The sequence below is a fragment of the Limulus polyphemus genome, unplaced genomic scaffold, assembly GCF_000517525.1.
Source record: "Limulus polyphemus unplaced genomic scaffold, Limulus_polyphemus-2.1.2 Scaffold2716, whole genome shotgun sequence".
Taxonomy (NCBI): Eukaryota; Metazoa; Arthropoda; class Merostomata; order Xiphosura; family Limulidae; genus Limulus; species Limulus polyphemus.
In genome coordinates, this window is record NW_013668326.1 from 105921 (window position 1) to 123205 (window position 17285).

At 35.9% G+C, this 17285-nt stretch overlaps 1 protein-coding gene across 1 annotated transcript in view; it reads right to left on the reverse strand.

Moving 5' to 3' along the window:
* Positions 1 to 13780: 13780 nt before the first annotated feature.
* The window catches only part of LOC106467718 (RWD domain-containing protein 1-like), a 41424-nt gene continuing 37919 nt past the window's right edge, over positions 13781 to 17285 (reverse strand). Inside the window, exons 6-7 of the mRNA XM_013928092.2 lie at positions 14938 to 15000; positions 13781 to 13908 (exon numbers count right to left, since the gene is read on the reverse strand). Of these exons, the coding sequence (XP_013783546.1) occupies positions 13817 to 13908; positions 14938 to 15000 (155 nt within the window). The 3' untranslated portion in view covers positions 13781 to 13816. The remainder of the gene's footprint in view (positions 13909 to 14937; positions 15001 to 17285) is intronic.

Genomic DNA, 17285 nt, shown 5'->3' on the forward strand with positions numbered 1-17285 from the left:
GTCACTAGAAAGTGAAACTATAGTTGCGAAATTTTAGTGAAAGAAGTACAACACAATGAATTAAGTTTTTTTTTAATTCTTCTTTACAGCCGCGGCAAAGGGCGTTTTTACGATGAAACCCGACAAAGGAATGTTCCCCAGTAGCTCCCCACAACAAACCGGTTTATCTCAGAGATTCACATATCGCCGTTCCACCTTGCAAATATTTGCAAGGTTCGGACCTAGAGGTGATCCCATCGCTACTTCGTCTATCTGGTTATAAAGATTACCATTAAAATCGAAGTGATTGTCCTTGAGGGCAAATTTAAGAAGCTGTTCGAATTTTTTTTGGTCAAAGCTAGAGTGCAGAGCATTTTTTGGAAGGGAATAACGGTTTAATAATTATTTGAATTGTTTCCTCAAGTGGAATGTTAGCGAATAAGGACTGAATACCAAATCTGGCCATAACGAATTGGTCTGCATTAGGAAATTTAGATAGCTACAAAAGTTCAACCCATCAAGTTATGAAATTCAACAATTTTGTGGCACGAGAAAGCACATAGAACACGTAAGTATGCTGAAACTGTATGACACTGACCAGCCTCTCGAACCCTGTCATCACCAGGAAGCAGAAAACGAACGAGCTATAGCTGTAGACGAGAATGAGGGCATCATCAAATACTACTTAATCCAGTGGAGAAGAAAGAAGCGAATGACGTGGGACCTTCCTTGGCTGTTTTTAAAGAATCAGTGAAATAATATTTGCTGATCAAGTAATTAACACCTTTTACGTCCAACCACAGTGGTGATATCGACCACGAAGTTGCTATGTCTAAGAATGAGGGACACAATTTACTACTTTAAGAAAGTTGTGATCTGTATTATATATAAGTATGTGATTAATAGCTGAAACAGAGTTGAGGCCCTTACTTTTCAAATTATTGGGTGGAATCGAACAGTAAAATTTCTGTAAAATGTTCAGTGATAGCCTGCATAGTAGTAGCCATAAACACTAAAATGTTAGTGTTTGGCAAATTGTTAATGATAGCTAGGATACATACAACATTATAAACCCTGATGCAGAAAAAAAATTTATTTCTGATTGTGCATGAGAAAAATGCTATTTTACTCGATGAAAGAAAAGTTACAGAATAACATTATTATCTCACTCTGGCACAAAAGCTGCAAAGACAAATTTAATTATAAACAATAAACTTGCACCAGCTAAAAGGAAAAAAAAAAGACTCTTTGCTTTCACATATTAAACCTAAGCAAACTCGAGGATAATTACCCCGAAAATGAAAGTCGAGAATATGAGCTAGTTATTTTTTATTTTTTGACAAATAAATGAAGCACCTGATGAGTTACTTCGTACTCCAACAATGGAATATGATCAAAAAGTTGGAATTGTGCTCTTGATCGAGTGTCTTTCTTCTATGGACGCAGTAAGAAAATGCACAAGATGTATGGAACTGTAATGAACTATTAAATGCACAAGTAGAAATAGCTGATGCTATCTGTACATTATTGCATTGATTTGTAGTTCTTTACGAAAGGACGAGTAACCTGTCTGGTGTTAATTATTTTAGAAAGCAGCTTTTTTAGACGGAAGAGTTGCCAAATAGAGTCGATTCCCCCTACTGCTTTTTCTCAACATGTGAAAATAGATGCATATCAAGGAGATTACTGCAGGTGCCATTCACTGTGTCTGTTCTAAGATTTGTTCCACACAACAATGGAGATGCCTTGATATGCACAACATTATACACATGCTCGGAAGGATATAGCGTTTGTATCTGACTCGTTGAATACAAATAAGTTATGACATTCTAACAATTATTATTTGTATTGTTAATGCTAAACACATTTAATATTGAAGCCTGTATATGTCACTGTATCAATACAACATAGCTTACATAGCTAACTTGAAAATATTAACAACTAGGTGAATTCATAGGTTTATATTAAAGCTCTACTCTATTGATTAGAATGTTTTCTATACACTTTAAAGATAACATTTTTTTTTTCAAACAGAAGTTCAAAAATATAGAGTCGTACATATTTTAAAGCTAATAACTATAACAAATGGACAATTAAACTTCAAATTTTAACTCTTTTGGACAATTGTTTTTACAACCATATATATCTATTTTATTTAATATTTTATGTTAATGGGTATTATTTATATGTGTGTTGGAACATCTAAGCGAATTACAGCAGCAACACATAATTTATGATCTGTCTTTACAAGAATTGTCAGTGCATTATGTGAAATAAGCAGATATCTTCAAACCATTCACTGGTTTTGTTTTGTCTAAGATGTTTGTACAGCTACAAGGGCTATTTACGCTAGACGTTCCTAGTTTTGAATCAATAAACTAGAGGAAAAGTAGCTAGTCAATAGCATCCACCGCCAACTCTTGAGCTAACCTATTCAAATAGAGGAATTTGACAGTCACTCTTTTAATGCACTCATGTCCCCAAAGATTTTTCTTGCAATAACCGGGTACAAATCACGGACCCTCGGATCCACAGTCTGGCATGTTAGTCACTAAGCTATGCCTTGCCTTCCTTTGGCCCCTATATCTGAAAATGTTCAGTATATCTCAAAGCTAAATTGTGCCAATTTTTATGCCATACCATTTCTTAACCGAGAAATGAGCTCTTAATTGATTAAGAGGGTTTGTTTGAATTTCGCACAAAGCTACTCGAGGGCTATCTGCGCTAGCCATCCCTAATTTAGCAGTGATAGACTAGAAGGAAGGCAGCTAGTCAACACCACCCACCACCAACTCATGGGCTACTCTTTTACCAATGAATAGTGAGATTGACCATCACATTATAACCTCCCCATGGCTGAAAGGGTGAACATGTTTGGTGATGAGGATTCGCACCCGCGATTCTAGATTCAGCTATTTTGAAAAAGAAGCACCATGCAGTTAGATTGTACATTTCAACACTCACCACCCTAAGCTGAAGCCTAAACTCATGATCTCTTAAGTGATAGATGCAACAGAGATGATTCCATTTGTTTTCATTCATTATACAGCAATCCAACAGTGAAGTTGAAGGGTTTGGTATAAACTCCAGTGACCATTTAGTGCATTGATTATAATGTAACTCTAGCTCCCACACTGATGGATGTGAACCCCTATCTCATGTTTCTACTTTTCTGCATTATTTCTTCATATTAAGACGAGAAGTAACAGAGGTCGAGTTAATATTTGACAAACAAAATGTTTGAGGTGACTGGAGTTGTACCAGACGTTACGAGATTTTGATTCTGCCCTCGAGTGATCCAGGTGCATCATCCTCCAAATAGGATTAGACACCATGATCTTTGCAATAATAGGTCAGGGTCAAGACTTAAAGGTATCTCGGGTGCTTATTGGAAGGATGCACAGAAAAAGAGATGTCCTAGTACAGGGCTGTCGAACCTATGGCAAGCGTGCCCAAGGTGACAAGCGAGAAAACTTTCTTGGCACGCGGGATTCACTGCTGTCCCAAGTTTTTTTTACTCTCTTGTAGTTAGAGAGAATGTGGATCATAAGAACAGTTTTGGCGTTTTCAAGAAGACCCACGTTTGCCTAGGAAGAGTCAAAACTTGTTGCAAGGGTTTTCTCAGCAACTGCTTTTCTCACACTGCTAATATTGTGTTCATTATTTTACTATGATTCTTACCAGTAGTCTTCAATTGTTTCGAAGTACGTTTATTTAAATTTTATTATATACTTGTGAATGTTTTCAACAATTTATTTTATTCATAGCCATGCACAGGTGTGGCTTAGTTAGTTAGGGTACTGGACTATGAATCCAAGAATCCATTGTTCACAGTTTATTGCCACAAAATCGTACTCTGTACTTTCGAGACGTTGATGTGTTATAAAAGTGATGGTCAATTTGTTCTATTTGATTATAATATTGCAAGAGTTGGTAGTGTGTGCTGCTGAATAGCTGTTAATCTATCAGCTCAAAATAGGGATGGCTAGTACAAAAATTCTTTTAGCTTTTAACAAAATTTCAAGACAAATGATCATATTCATATGTTAACAACAGCAATTTCTTGCCACTAGATGATTATCCTTTGGAGCCAATGATCTTCTGTTTCCTTTCACACCATACCACATCTCTTTCATTTCACGTGTAACACATCACTACACTTGTCTTTCTAAATACTAGATCAATTGTGCTAGGCAGACATACTGTGTGTTTCCTACCACTTTTGTAGATATATGTAATATTTTAAAATTTTGGTGCATATTGAGTATTTTGTTCTTAATATATTATGTTGGTTAAGGGAGCCACTACATTTTTCTTGCTCTAGTTGCTTCCGAAACCAGATAAGTCATGGGAAAGATTACTGTAACATCAAACACACTGTACAGAAACCAACACTGGTATTTTCCACTGGCAAATTGGGTGATGTCACAGTGATATAATATTCCTTGTTTTGAAGTGAGAGTGGCCATCAGTCACGTGAGTAGCACCTGCATCTTGAGATGAATGATATTGTTGTTACTAGTATAAAATATCATGTTTTATTAGTCTAGGATATAGATATGGCTACAATTACAAATACGCAGCTTACTTTTCAACACACTTAAAACTTGAATTTTGCTTCTTAACATCACATCTCTCTCTCTCGTATAGGTACCACTCTTTACACATGTCTTTAGCACCGATTGTTGTTTTATTGAGCATTGAAATAAATATTGTTTCCAGCCTCTTTCTTTGCTCCAACTCAGTAGAGATCAGAGAAAGATCTCTGTATCATAATACATTTTCTGATGAGCCTCCAATTGCCCCACAATTCCTACCTAATTACTTAATGGAAAATCAGAGAAACTTAGAATAACAAAGAACAGATAGGAAGGTGAAAATTTGGTGTCATGACTAAATGATCTGTTTTTTGCAGGGTGTTTGTTTTCTACTTACAAGTTTACTTATCTGTGTTTTATAAGTTTTTGCATTACTGAATTGAAGCTATGCACTTGTAAAATAGCATTTTCCATGGGTTGGAGGTCTTATGACTAGATGGAAGAGTTGATGGTTGTCAGAGGGAGTCATCAAATCTGAGAGAAGTCCTCTCCTGGAAATAGGATTTTTATCGATGCTGCAATAGTGTATAAGGTCTCTTTCTTCCCAGAAATAGACCAAGGAAGAACTACTAGAATCTGGTGCATCTAGAAAGGCTAATTAGGTTCTTTCCCTGATATTTAATCTCATTACATAGGTGGCACAGGTGACTGATGATCCATCACAGTGGTGCTTGGTCTGGCAGTTCCAAGAATGGACACGGTGGTGTCTATAGGGCTCCCAGTCATTTGATATCCAGAGTAGGCTAACTCTGACTCTAGTCAATATCACCCATGACTACCAGAGGGAGACTAAAAGTGCTATTTGTGGATGACATCCACCAGTTCCACATGTAGGAGCTGTTTTTTGTAGGTGAGACAGCAGCATCTGGTGAAAGTGGTGATTCATAAGGCAGTGGTTACCCTCTCCATAATGGTAAGTATGCTGCTAGAGCAACCACAGCCATAGACAAGCCTGACATCATACAGTGTTAATGGATGAGCTACCCCAGTAACTCCCCATTTTAATATCTTAGGGCAAGGATCTAACACTTGTCTAAATATTGAGGTACGTGATACAGCCCATTCCACACATATAATTTAGGCCATCTTAGCCTAGTTTTGACCAAAAGTCTGAGTGAAACTTATGCATTTATCACAGTTAGCTATGACAGAGACAAAGCAAATCACACCTTCGACATTTAAGGGTGTAGCAAAAGAGGAGTTGGATTGTTTCTTGGGCCATTTCAGGGAAGTATGAAATGCTGGACTCGGAAAAGGTGATGCAATGGCTATTCTTTGTTTGGATGGTTAAACACTTGATGCAATTGTGCATTTGAATAAGATGCAACTATGAAACTGAAATACAGGTGAAGTTGAGTTGCACTGATGTTTTGGACTGTGGGAACTTGGGCACATACATTAATGATCAGCACATGTTGCATGGGAAGGCATACCTTCAATTACTTCAGAAGATCATGAATATATCATATTCAACAAGTTCATGGAGGGACTATCTAATGAGACAATCAAGCGTCACTAGAGTTAAAAAATACTCTAACCGAAACAAAAGCAGTTTCTGTGGTGGTGAGGTTTGAATTCGTGATTGTAAACAGGTTGCAAGAGAGGAAAAACCTACAGTGATAGCTGCGGTGGATTTGTCTCTAACAGGCTGTCCTATTCAATGTAGTAACTCAAGTCCAGCTTGAGCTTCATTGAGAATAAACCAGGAGCCAGCACATCTCACACAAGAGGAAAAAGCCAACAGTGACAACTACATTGTCTTTTGTCTCGAACATACCATTCTATTCAAGTGAGTGCCTCAGCAATGCAGAACAACCACACTGGTTCTCAGCTAAATGAGCAAGGCTTCTTTGGTCCTTTCATAGCCAACATAGTCCATAGTCCTTCAAAAGCCAACACATATTATGTGAAGCATAATGAGCATGCAAAGCAAGCTAATGCTATGGGGATCTGGAGGCATGCCCCCCCCCCCAGTAAATTTGTAAAAAATAGGTGCTATGAGATTATATTTGGAAGCAATTTTGCATGAGATATAACTTAAATAATTGCATGGCTGTTTACATAAAATCCACAAACATCTAATGAAAAGTCAACAAATCATCATTCTGTTGTAACACTGCATGGTGAGTTAGACTTAAATTAGTATAAATACGTATGTTTTATTATAGTTAAGTACTGTACTATCTACATGCAGGGTAGTTATTAATTGTTAAGTTATATTAGTAATCTAAGCAACTCTGTACAACAATGGTATATTAGCTATTTCAATCATTGGCTATCATATACATACGTGTATGTACTACTGAAATGTTAGCATGCTCCATTCTTCTGGGGTGCTTTTCCATAAATAACTTACATACAGTTTCAATGTTGTTAGAGGTGTCATAGGGATTATGTATTAAAGCTAGAGCACCCAATTTTTTTTCGGTTTGTCTACATCTCAGGTAATTATGCAATTATTCTACACTGCGTGATTGTGAGTTTAGCAACAAAGAGCATATAGTGGCGATTTTCAAAGTGAAATTATCACAGCCTATGTTGTAATAACAGAGCAGAGAAGAATAATTCGTCTTGTCAATTGTGTACTAAAGTAATTGAACCAGCCTGTGTGGATTTTGATTAGGAAAAAAGAGAGAATTATCTAAAGCTCTGGATACAACTGTGATAACCAACAGTGTAATGAACATTTGTATATACATTTGACTTGTTTTAATATATTATTTAACACAAGTGGACTGTGTTCCTTTGTTCATTGCCGAAATTTATCACCAATAAGTCACAGACACCTACTGTAAAGAATCCGGCCAACAAAACCTGACAGAAGCAATATGGCTTTGGGATTCCAATTACAAAGTGTCAACAGAAGCCATTGCATGCGACTATTTCAAACCAAAAAATGCTAATGCTTCATCAGAAGAATGCATACTATGTAGAAAATGTTAAATACCATAAGCAGCTCCTCTATAACTGTACCAAACTAGTGGGTTCGGCCACCCCACCCCCCTTTGCGTACGTGCACAGTGGATATGAACAGCAAGTTTAAAGCGAAAGTGTGTATGCAGATGGAGTTTCTCAGTCTTGTCATGAGAATAGATAGTTTGCTAGTCCTGTAAAGATTGCAGCAGTTCAAGAGTGGCCTCATCCTGTAAATACAAACGAGAAAATTACTGTTTCCTTGGTTTCATATCACATTATTAACACTTCATAGCTAATGTCTCCAAGATTGCTGTACCATTATTTACTCTCATTAAAGTCAATGTACAAAATATAGGTGGACTCAGGAGTGGGAGCAAGCATTACTGTCGCTAAAGTTCACTTTAGTGGAAGCCCCTATGCTGACATATCTACAATAGGACTTTATCTTGTTATTACATATCAATGCTAGCAATAGTGGAATTGTAGCAGGATATATAGTGGAAAGATTGAGTAGAAAGTGTAATAGAATACACAAATCATACATTCATGGTTCCTGAATGACAATCTGCACAAATAAGTTGTACTCTTCATCAAGCATTACTTATATTATCTATTTGGCCAAAAAATCCCCTTTCAAGTGAACCATGCATCACTGGTGTGGCTTGTGAATGTTATAATTTACCTTTACTGAAAATGTATTTCCGATAGGTACTTACCTCTTCTTACAGGATTAGCTATTTTCGTTCAGTGCTGCCCTCTATGTGCAAAAACTATTTATGCATGCCACAAGCCTTTTGCCTCCCCTCCATTGGAAATGACTCGTTCCAATGTGTTTCTCATGCAAATCATCATGTGCCAACCCTCCACCAATGAGAGTGCCATACACTATCCTTATGCATGTGACTCCCTCTATTCAATTTTACCAGATTACCACTTCAAGTTTAGGCAGAAAATGGAAGCACTCGTTTTCGGTGGGGAAGAGGTAAGTACCTATCAGAAACACATTTTCAGTATTGGAAAATTATAACTTCTGATACAGTACATTACCTCCTCTCACATAATTAGCAAAAATCCCACACTGAATAGGTGGGGGGACCAATGCAAGAGAAGAAAAGAAGCATCCAATAGACATACCCTGAGAACTGAGAGTCAGATTCGAAGATCTGATGTGGGAACTGCACTACTTCTGAACCAGATATACTCTTCACCCATCTGAGAAAAGTGTCAAAAATATGGGTGGAAAATCAGAGGAGCACATCCAATTTGTGTGGGAACAAACAATGGAAGTGCTTCCAGGTGTAGAGTGGCTATGGCATGATGGACCTTACTCAGCAAGTCAACTACATCCAATACCCATGCTGCTGGGAACTGACATCCATGCAGGGGTAGAACGAAGATTATACTATCTTCACCTCAAGTTGAATTGACCAGAGGGGAGCTCAAACCCCCCTGACTCTAGAACAGGGCACATGTTAAGAATAGAAAATGACATATCTACCTGGGAACTCAATATCCAGAAGCAAAAAATATGTCTACCAGAGAGAAATCGATTCTTTCAACACTGAAACTGACTGGAACCACCCCAGGTACAACAATGTCCTCGGAATAAGATACATTGAAGGAGAGCAGAAGGGAAAGAACCAGAACAATCCCAAGTACCTCCACTATGACCCACAACACAGATGGAGTAGGATTGAGGGAGGAAAATAGACATCCATAATATGTATGAGGACTTATGTTGATTGGTTCTACTCTAAATCCAAAACCTGGCCAGTGGGAACTAACTTCCATGTGGGGGTAGGATGAGGGATCAATCAAAGGGGTGAACTGCAATTTGACGTCTCACTTCTTTGGTTTACATGTGTGTTATAGAAGAGGATATCACGTCATCTACACCAATAGAACACCACTGCCCTACTCTGCACTGATTAGTATTTCTGTATTGATATTTTATATCATTAAACCATTCAGGAAGATGCCTCCATGGACCACCACCTAAATGGCTTGGAAATGGAAAGTGGTGAGGACTTAAAAACTTCACTAAAAGAAGGGGGTGGGTGGGTAAAATGTGGTGGAGAGTTTGGAGGAATGTCAACACCTGAGACAGTGCAATGAGTGACCATGGAACCCTATTTTTAAAAGACACCATACCGATATATTCAATATAAGACATGGCAGGGATGGGCAGCTATTCCTGGCAGCTTTACCCATATAGTCCACGGGTGGTATGGTTTGGGACAGGCATATTTATGAAGCAATTTCCTTGCAAGGATAACCTTCAAGCGATCTTGTGAAACACCCCATTTCAACAGTGTGCATTATGGGGGCATGGAACATATTAAGCATGGTGACATGGCTGAACAGTGGATTTTAAAGATTAAAGAATACCTAGTCAGGCAACACTCGCCACAGAATGGGATCCAAACAATGAGTATTACAATGAAAAGGAAAATAAGGTCTCTGAAAATGTGGAAAGGAAGAAATATAACTTACCCAGTCTTATAGTCATATTGAAGTCTGAAGAATGGCCACAGGTGGGAAACGATATCCCAAAGAGAAAGAAACGGCGATACTATGCAAATAATGAGAGACAAACATATTAGGTGTAGTCCACATATCTGACTAAAGAATTTCCTCCAACGGATGACAAAGATGAGAAGCTAGAGAAAAGGAAAGGTGTCAAATTTGATGAGAAAACACCTCGAAATACGGGAGGACGACGAAAGAGAGAAATAAGCCAATCGAATCAAAGGCCAAACCCAATTGATGAGGGTGGAAGGAGAAAGATCACAAACAAAGGATGGTTGCCAAGGGATAAATAGGGGGGGGGACGGGGCACCAAGCATGGAAGCCATGCAGGCAATATAACAATGACAAGCAGGTACAGGACATAGAAGTCTACCCAGATCAGGCTGAGAATAAAGGTGGGAAATGGAAGAAAGAGAAATAGGTGAAAAGGAGGAGTTACTCTCTCTAGCAGTGGAGGTTTTAGGGACGAAAGAACAATCTGGATAAAGGAGAAGATATGTAGGATTATAAAGGATACATGAAATATTGATGGCAAATAAATCAGACTGCTGATGACCACAAGATAATAGGAGAAGGATACATGTATTAAGGGAAAGATGAAATAAGAAGTACGTGAAAAGTGGTTCAAACAGAGACAATAAAAATTCTATGGGATCAAGAAAAATGATAGGTGTGGAATAAAGTAGCTTGATAACTGGAAATTGAGGAGATAGATGATCCCTGATCAAAAAGTCATGTATGAAATTCTGCAATACAAGGAAAATTGTCCAGCAGAAAAACACTGGCCCAGAGACTAATGGCAGAAACACATTCCATTTATGCTGATAAACTTCCATTGAGGAAGGGTGGATGGAATGGGACAAAAATGAAGCTACAGCTTGGGACAACCTGATCTCCTCACCAAGGACTGGTTAAAAACCAAGCATGTAGATGGAGGACAGGAAGAGTGGGATGAAGCATCGATGACTGAGGTTGCCAAAGAAGAGAGGAAGATAGAGGAAAAGGTAGTTGAGGGGTAAGTTGGAGCTCGATAAGCTGAGAAAACGATGGTTGAGCTGTCAGTAAGGAGCAATCAGAAGGACCCGAGATGGAGTAGTATGGGAGATTGAAATCACCCGGGGAAGGAGTCAAATGGGAGGATAAACAAAAAGGTATCTGTTGGTCCAATCCTGGCTACAAGCATCGACAGCCAGGGCAAGAGAATGAGGTACCAGATACCAAAATAGAGAGAGTTTGTGGTTAAGGGAAGTGGTAAATGCATTGATGTGAGGAGTACCCCACTGAAGGCAAAGCCACTGGAAAACCATAGGATCAAGAGACCACTCTGTTGGATAGATTCTGTCTGTACAGGAAACACGATCTGCAACAAGATTGATGATATGGATATCCTATGTGTGGGCCCAACAAAGAAGGTCCAATGTGTGAAACATAGGGATCAAGAACAGGTGCTACCTTGATGATTGAGATAAGCAACCACTGTGGAATTGTTGGAATGAATCCTTACCAGATGATATCTGGCTAGATGGAGGAAATGATTCAAGGCCCAATTGACAGTGAGAAGCTCCAGTGTTGATATGGTAAGACTTATCAGCCGCCAACCAACACCCCAATGACTTCTGTTGATCGAACCATGCCTATCCCTGGAGGGAAGCACCGACATGTTGGTCCTGTCCAACCAACAATGCAGATCTTCGACTATGGTAGGAGGAAGGGTAATAAAACCATGCAAAGGATCCTCTGCAAGATTCCACTGGTCACTTCGCTTCAGCAGAGCCTATGGCTGAAGTGGCATTGTTGGACAATACATAAAATGTAAGGGATCTCAATGAAGCTGCCAATGGACAGGTCCTGAAGTCTCCATGACTGATTGCTGACAAGCAAGCAGTGGAGAAGCAGCTGATGCCCAGTCTACCCACGTCTTCATAAATGGTAGTTATACTATTACCGTTTTACTGCTCAACTGTCAGTGCAGAGTAGTTATGATATTACTAGTTTACAGCTAAACGCTTGGTACATAGTGGTTAACATGAGTGGGTTAAAACTACACTCTAGGTGCATTCATGATGTTAGAAAAACACATAGGTTCAAGAAGTCTTGATAAAATTAATTAAAACCCTATAACTCGAATGTTTTCGAAAGGTGGACCTTTCTTATTCAGGGGCAAACTGGGAATGTATTCCCTGTATCCTCCCCTCTTACATAAAGGATACTACTCACTTTCTTAACATCATAGAAGATATTAATACTGACAGCCAGTTATCCCCCAACAGTCTTCTTTGCATGATGGATGTTTCTTCCCTTTACACCAATATTCCACATGATGAAGGACTACAAACTCAAAAGTCTGCATCAGACTCTTCTAACCAATTAGAATCTCAAACAGTAACTGATCTTGTCAGGCTGGTTTTAACTCTGAACTCTAGGTGCATAGTAGTTATACTATCTCTGATTACTGGCCTGTAAAACATTATTTTAAAATACAGTGTACCTGATATCTTCACCAATACTATGAAAGAATGTTTCAGTTTTGACATTGAAATATTTGGCAGCAATGGATTTTCATCAAAGAGTAATGGTTATACCCACCTGTTTGACCTGTTGTTTTTTGCTAGTTGCAAAAAGTAATATTTTGATATGAATGAATCAAAATATTCGTGAGTAAATAAAATTATCAGCAGAAAGTGAAATTCATAAAACATAGGTTGTATCATATAAAATGTATGTTTAGTACATCCAATGTTTTATTTGATTATGATTGAATACTTTCTATTATGCAGAATGAAGTATTTTGAGAATGACAGTTTTATAACTATTTTCCATTATTTCAGTATCAGGTGCAGTTGAAATCAATGTAAGCATACAGCCGAAGGCAAGAAGTAACATCTGTGTAATATCATTTTGTAGTTGTCTTTAGCTGTGCTAAACTGTTATCTTAATCCTTTGCCAACCGTCTACTTAAATCGGTAAGTAGGTAGTAATGTCCCTGTTATCACATTTCGAAAACTAGTGGATAAAATTGTTTAAAATGTGACAAGAAAGTTCTTAAAGGTATATAGTTTCAGTAAAATAAAATATTTAATTCTGATTTTATCTACTATTTCTAATAAAAAATTCGTTATTTGCACTCCAGCTCTGAATAGTTCACCTGCAAGGTGATTTTTATATGTAGTATAAAAATACTATTTCTTATCCTACAATTTTCACATTTCATTTGTGAAATCTTTAGAACCTCATAAACGAATATGAAAAGGTTAGAGCTAATTTATTGGGAAAGTAGTTATAAATATTATTACTGGTTTAGAGCTAAACTCTTGGAACAGTGTAGTTATACTATTAACAGTTTACACATAAACTCCTTTACTATATTATACAACTAAAACTTTATTATGGTGTAGTTACTAATTTTTGTTTATGGCAAAATTGTTATGACAGTGTTGATAAACTATTTTGGTTTACAGTTAAAGTCTTTTAAAGCATAGTTAGTGCTTACTACAGTGGAATAAAGTTGCCATTGTTGTCCAGCACAACTCTTCTTACAGTGATGTTATATTGCAAGTGGCAGATCACCACACTCTTATTACAGTGACATTAAACTGTTACTGGTTCACAACTTTTTATAACAGTGATATGAAATTATATTGTTTTATAGCTGGACTTTTATTGTTGTGAAATTGTTACTAAAATGCCACCTAGTTTATGAAAATGTGCAAAAAAAGAACTATATCAAGCACTGACAGAAATACATACAAGAACAAATATTAATTAGTAACAATTTTTATTAGCCATATCTCATTTTAGTATGACTCAAAATCATCATCCAAGTCTTCGTCAAGGTCAAGATCATCAAGTTCTTGGAAAAGGGACTCATCAACCTTCACATCATCACCTTCAATAGTATATGAAAAAAAAATTGTATTAATACAAGCAAATGAACCAATTACCACTTTGTTTTATTTATATGATTATGCTTCAATAGGTTAGCTCATATTGCTGTTCCCAATGATTTAAACCTAACTAATTTGTTCAATAAAACTACAAAGTGTAGTAACAAAGTGCACAAAATAACTGCAGATAGATTAAGAGATGTTCCTTATCTAATAATACCTCTACTACCTCTTGATATCAAGAAAAATAGTGTTTTAAAATGGAACAAAATTAAATCAGCTTGTAAGGGAAAGATAAAACAGAAGCCCACCACAAATAGGGTATTTACTCAATTTCTTGTTCTTATATCATGCTTATATTGGTGAAAGAAAACAATTTCTTTCATTAAAGTAAAGGAACATGAAAGCTACTGTTATTAGAAAGATAATGAAAACTGGGTTTAACATTACATGTTCAATCAACCAACCACAAAATTAATTTGGATCAACCAAAAATCAATGCAGAATCCATATTTTTCTGTCTACACAACATAAAAGAATAAACAGAAATATTAAAAAATAGAGCTCACAAACTCAAGAATGAATGAGACTTGAACTCCTCTCTATTTGGAATACATATTTTTCAAATTAGTTTTGCAGTATGCTGCTATTAGTGAGCTTAACCCCTCTGGAGCTGTTTTTAACCTGAACGTACAAGATGCTAAGAAAAAATTTAATCTGTCCCTTGAGAATGAAAAGTATGGCCTGTCAAAACTGATCAGGGATGTTTTTCGAATCTTTTGATAAATATTTAATCACTTATACATTATGATGCTGCTGTGTTATTATTGTTTTTTATGAATTTACATTAAGTATTTCTTCTTTACATATATGTTATTTTTACTGTTTGTAATGGCTTAACATGTCAACACAAACATTTTATATATTAATAATTACACCTCTAGATTCTTATACTAAACTATGGTTAGATATTATGAATTGTGCTCAAAACACTTGTTTTTCTAAATGGTAAGTAAAAGAAATATACATACCATCTTGACCAAACTCTAAATCTGACAGTATAAGAGACCGATCTTTTTCAAAAAGTTCTCGACCTAGAAATGTAAATGAATTCACAAAGACATCATTCAGTAATAACACTAAATATTGCTGCTAGACAATTAAAAATGATAGACATAATATAATACTTATAATTAAGTAATGAATAACCAAGAGTAATTCATATATGGAGCTGAGAGCTAACTTGGTTAATTTCAGGTTTAAATTTGTGTAAGAGCAAGCTCTCTTTTATACAGAGACTGTATAAGATCTTAAAACCATGACAATGATAAGATCTTAAAAAACAACTGAATGGAAACTATGCCACACTCATCTAGGGTGTGTTGCAGTACACTTGATATAATTAAATATTTTATATTTGCATGTTCTTTTTTATGAGTTCACAGTTTTCTTTTAGTGGACCCAATATAGCCATGTTGACAATACGGACAAATAAATTTGAAAATTACATTTGATGATTTTAATACACAAATATGGTCATTAAATCTAAAAAAAATTTTTGCAGATGACAACTATGTTTAAAAATTAATCTCAACTGAATTTGAAGATGTATCTTAGAAAGTACATTTATTAACTAATTTTTTTGTTTTCAAAGTATGTGGCAAAGTTGTAACAGTAGAATATTTAGGAACTTCAATTATATGGATGGTTTATTAAAACTCAATTTATTCATATAATTATGAAGCGTTCTGTCAATGACATATATAGGAGAAAACAATATTTTGCATATGAATTCACCGATATTACCAAATTCTTTTAGCACAACTTTACAAGTACGTGATATTTTCTATTTACAATGAAATAAAATTTTAACCAAATCTAAAACAGTAAGCATTTTTTTTGGTGTACTTCACAATGGAAGTGACCATCACTGATATAAAACAATGTGTCCAAAAAGGAGAGTTTATGATCTTGTTGATGTTGAACAGTGAATTTTATATTATGATTACTGTTCAAGTACTCAAGAAACTAAGAAACTTCATCAGAAGTTTTAAAAATGGTAGTAAAGTAGTTTAAAAGGTTGCAGACAGTTTTCCAATCATTTTATTTTTCATGATAACATAGAAAAAGATTGGCCAAATATGCTGAACTGGAACCCACAGCAACATCATCAATCTGGTTATGAAGACTGTCAGAAAATGTGATTCCCTCGTTGCAAAATTCATCAATTTAAAAAATACTGACCTGGAAGTACTCATATTATCAGAGCTGTTAAAAATCAAATCACCACTTGACTGCATAGTTTCTTCTAATAGTTTGTATACAACTGATTCAACACCAAAACTGGTACAGTAAACAATGTTATCAAACTTCATTTATTGTATTTCAATAGAGAATTCAAAGCTGCCTTTCAATGTATGTTCATTGGTGGTAAAAGATGTCAAAAGTTCAACCAGAAAACCATATAAAGAATAGTTATAATTCCAATGTTAGAAATTATAGGTTGTAATGGGCAACCTTATTTATGAATTTTTGGTAGACCATAAAAAACTTATATATGACTGCATAATGGTCTAATGTTCAAGTATTGTTTTTTAGTTACAATATTGTCCATTTTCCATTCTTAAAAGGCAGCTTTTAATCTAGCCTCTCTTGTATCAGTAGGGTTAAAGTGTAATTTCATAAATATAGATGAATCATTTAAATTGTCTTAAGCCTTTTTTACATGTTCATAAGTATTCAAAATTACAAAACTATTTCATTTATCAGATTCAGAAATGATAATGCTATTATTTTTATTTATGTTCTTGAAGGCTTTTAAGTTCTCTAAACTTAAGTTTTAAGTACCTTTATATTCTTCTTTTTCATCAAAAAATTATATTTTTAATTTTCAGACAGGTATGTTAAAAGCTGTGTTTGACAAATATGTAGAAATTGAATGATCTTATGTTACACTGTATCTGCATTTTTCATTGTTCTATGTCACATTTTAGATTATTTTCTGTATTTTTCTCTAGATTAATTTATTAGGTTTAGTAATAATTGCTATGTTTGTTCACCTTGAATATGCATATATTTACAGAAGTTAGTTTTGCAATGAAAATATTGATTCTGCTTGCATTTTTAACATTAACAGATATGACCATATAATAAACTGACAATCTCCATGACATCGTCCATCACCTGATCGCATCTGGAATTGTACATCAGGTCTATAGTAGGATGAGTGTCAATGCAATTTACATTGGAAGAACACAACCACTCTACTTTCAACTGAGTGGGATTGAGCACACTTAGGAAGAAGCATCCATGGTTCACTACCCGAGCACCTAGGAACTGGTAAATGGCAAGGACTCCTATATTCCATTAGAAGAAAGGA